The following is a 1512-nucleotide window of genomic DNA, read 5'->3' as shown; positions in this document are numbered from 1 at the left end:
ACCCACCGGCAGCGTCAGCCCAGGTTGCTCTAGCGATGCGGGGGGCTACGTACAAGACAACCTTACAGGATCCTTCGAATGGAGATGGTTACGGAACTGCTGCTTTCACTGTCCATGATGATAACTATGGCAATGACGAAGATGGTGACACACATAATACTCAGCAACTAGACCCCGTGAGTAGCAGTCACCCTAATCAATGTGTTATGATTGAAGATGATCCAGCACTCTGGCCAAAACAGCTGTCAGACAGAGAGCACGTCTTTCTCAGATAAATAAGGACTGAAAAGGGGGAGAACAAGGGTTGTGGAGGGCCCCATACCTGTGTTTGCCTTAGGCCTCAAAATGACTGAATCCGCCCCTGCAAATAAACAATATTACAATGTAAAAGTATTGGCTTTAAAACATTTACTGACATAAAATGGAGAAGTATTGTTCGATAAAAGTGTGATGGTTGGGGTTGGCTGGCTGTGAATTTCTGTTTTGTTTTCTATTTTGTTTTTTCCTGATGCTCTCCTGTCAGTTTTTCTGTTTGCCCTGCCTCTTTTTGTGTCCTTTTTTTCCCCCTTCGCCTCCTGCCTGCGCCAGTCAGCTGACTACGCACACCTGCTCATCATCCCACCATCACTTCTCCCGCCGCACACACCTACCAGTCATCAGCTACAAACAAGTCCAGTATTTATACCGGCTCTACTCACCATCTTCACTTGATTGTTGTTTCAGTCACCCTGGTGATGCACGCCACAAGCTCACAGTGCATCATAATACTTACATTTGTCAATCACATTCCACATTGACTTACTTTCTTGGCATTTATATGCTGGTATGTCTATTTATTAATATACTTATATACCGATACGTCTATATACTGGTATGTTTATATGCTGGTGTGTCCATATGCTAGTGTATCTACATACTAGCATGTCTATATACTAAGTCTAGTATGGCTGTGTTATGTAATCTGCTATAGATGGTATAAAAAGTAGAAGAAAGAAAAAAAAAAAAAAAAAGAGGGTTTATAAGTGTTTGTGTATGTATGCATCTGTGTCTATGATGTGTAAATAATAATGTGTAAATAACTGAAGAATAAGATTTACTAAAGGATAAAAGTAGAGAAAGGGGGTCGGACTTGATAAGTTGTTTATCAACTTCTTCCTACTCCTTTTGAACATGGAAAATGTTTGTTCCTTTTAGAATGACTTTCAAATTTGAAAGATTGTGCTAATAAGTACATTTTTTTTTATGTTCAAAAACTTTAAATGTTCAAATAAACTCAAACTAAAAACTTGTCAATGTGGAAATTTAGCAATGAGGCTTATTTACATATGTACGTACCTTGTCCTACTTCCAGCAATACTTCAGTGTAGATATCCTTTCCATTTCTGGTAACCCCACACCAGTATTTCCCAGCATCCATACGACTTAAATCAGAGATGGTCGCTGTGAAGACTCGTTTCTGTTTGTCATCATGGATGGAGTATCTGTTCTTCTTTGCTTCTGTCGTCGTAATAA

General features: G+C 39.5%; 1 protein-coding gene across 1 annotated transcript in view; it reads right to left on the bottom strand.

The window, feature by feature from the left end:
- LOC116701840 (CMRF35-like molecule 5) overlaps nucleotides 1–1512 on the bottom strand; it is a 13915-nt gene that overhangs the window by 11206 nt on the left and 1197 nt on the right. Inside the window, exon 2 of the mRNA XM_032535849.1 lies at nucleotides 1305–1311. Coding sequence (XP_032391740.1) covers nucleotides 1305–1311 — 7 coding nt within the window. The remainder of the gene's footprint in view (nucleotides 1–1304; nucleotides 1312–1512) is intronic.

Source organism: Etheostoma spectabile, chromosome 2 (assembly GCF_008692095.1).
Source record: "Etheostoma spectabile isolate EspeVRDwgs_2016 chromosome 2, UIUC_Espe_1.0, whole genome shotgun sequence".
NCBI classification, from domain to species: Eukaryota; Metazoa; Chordata; class Actinopteri; order Perciformes; family Percidae; genus Etheostoma; species Etheostoma spectabile.
Note: the sequence above shows the minus strand (reverse complement) of the source record. Positions and strands in the feature narration are given on the sequence as shown.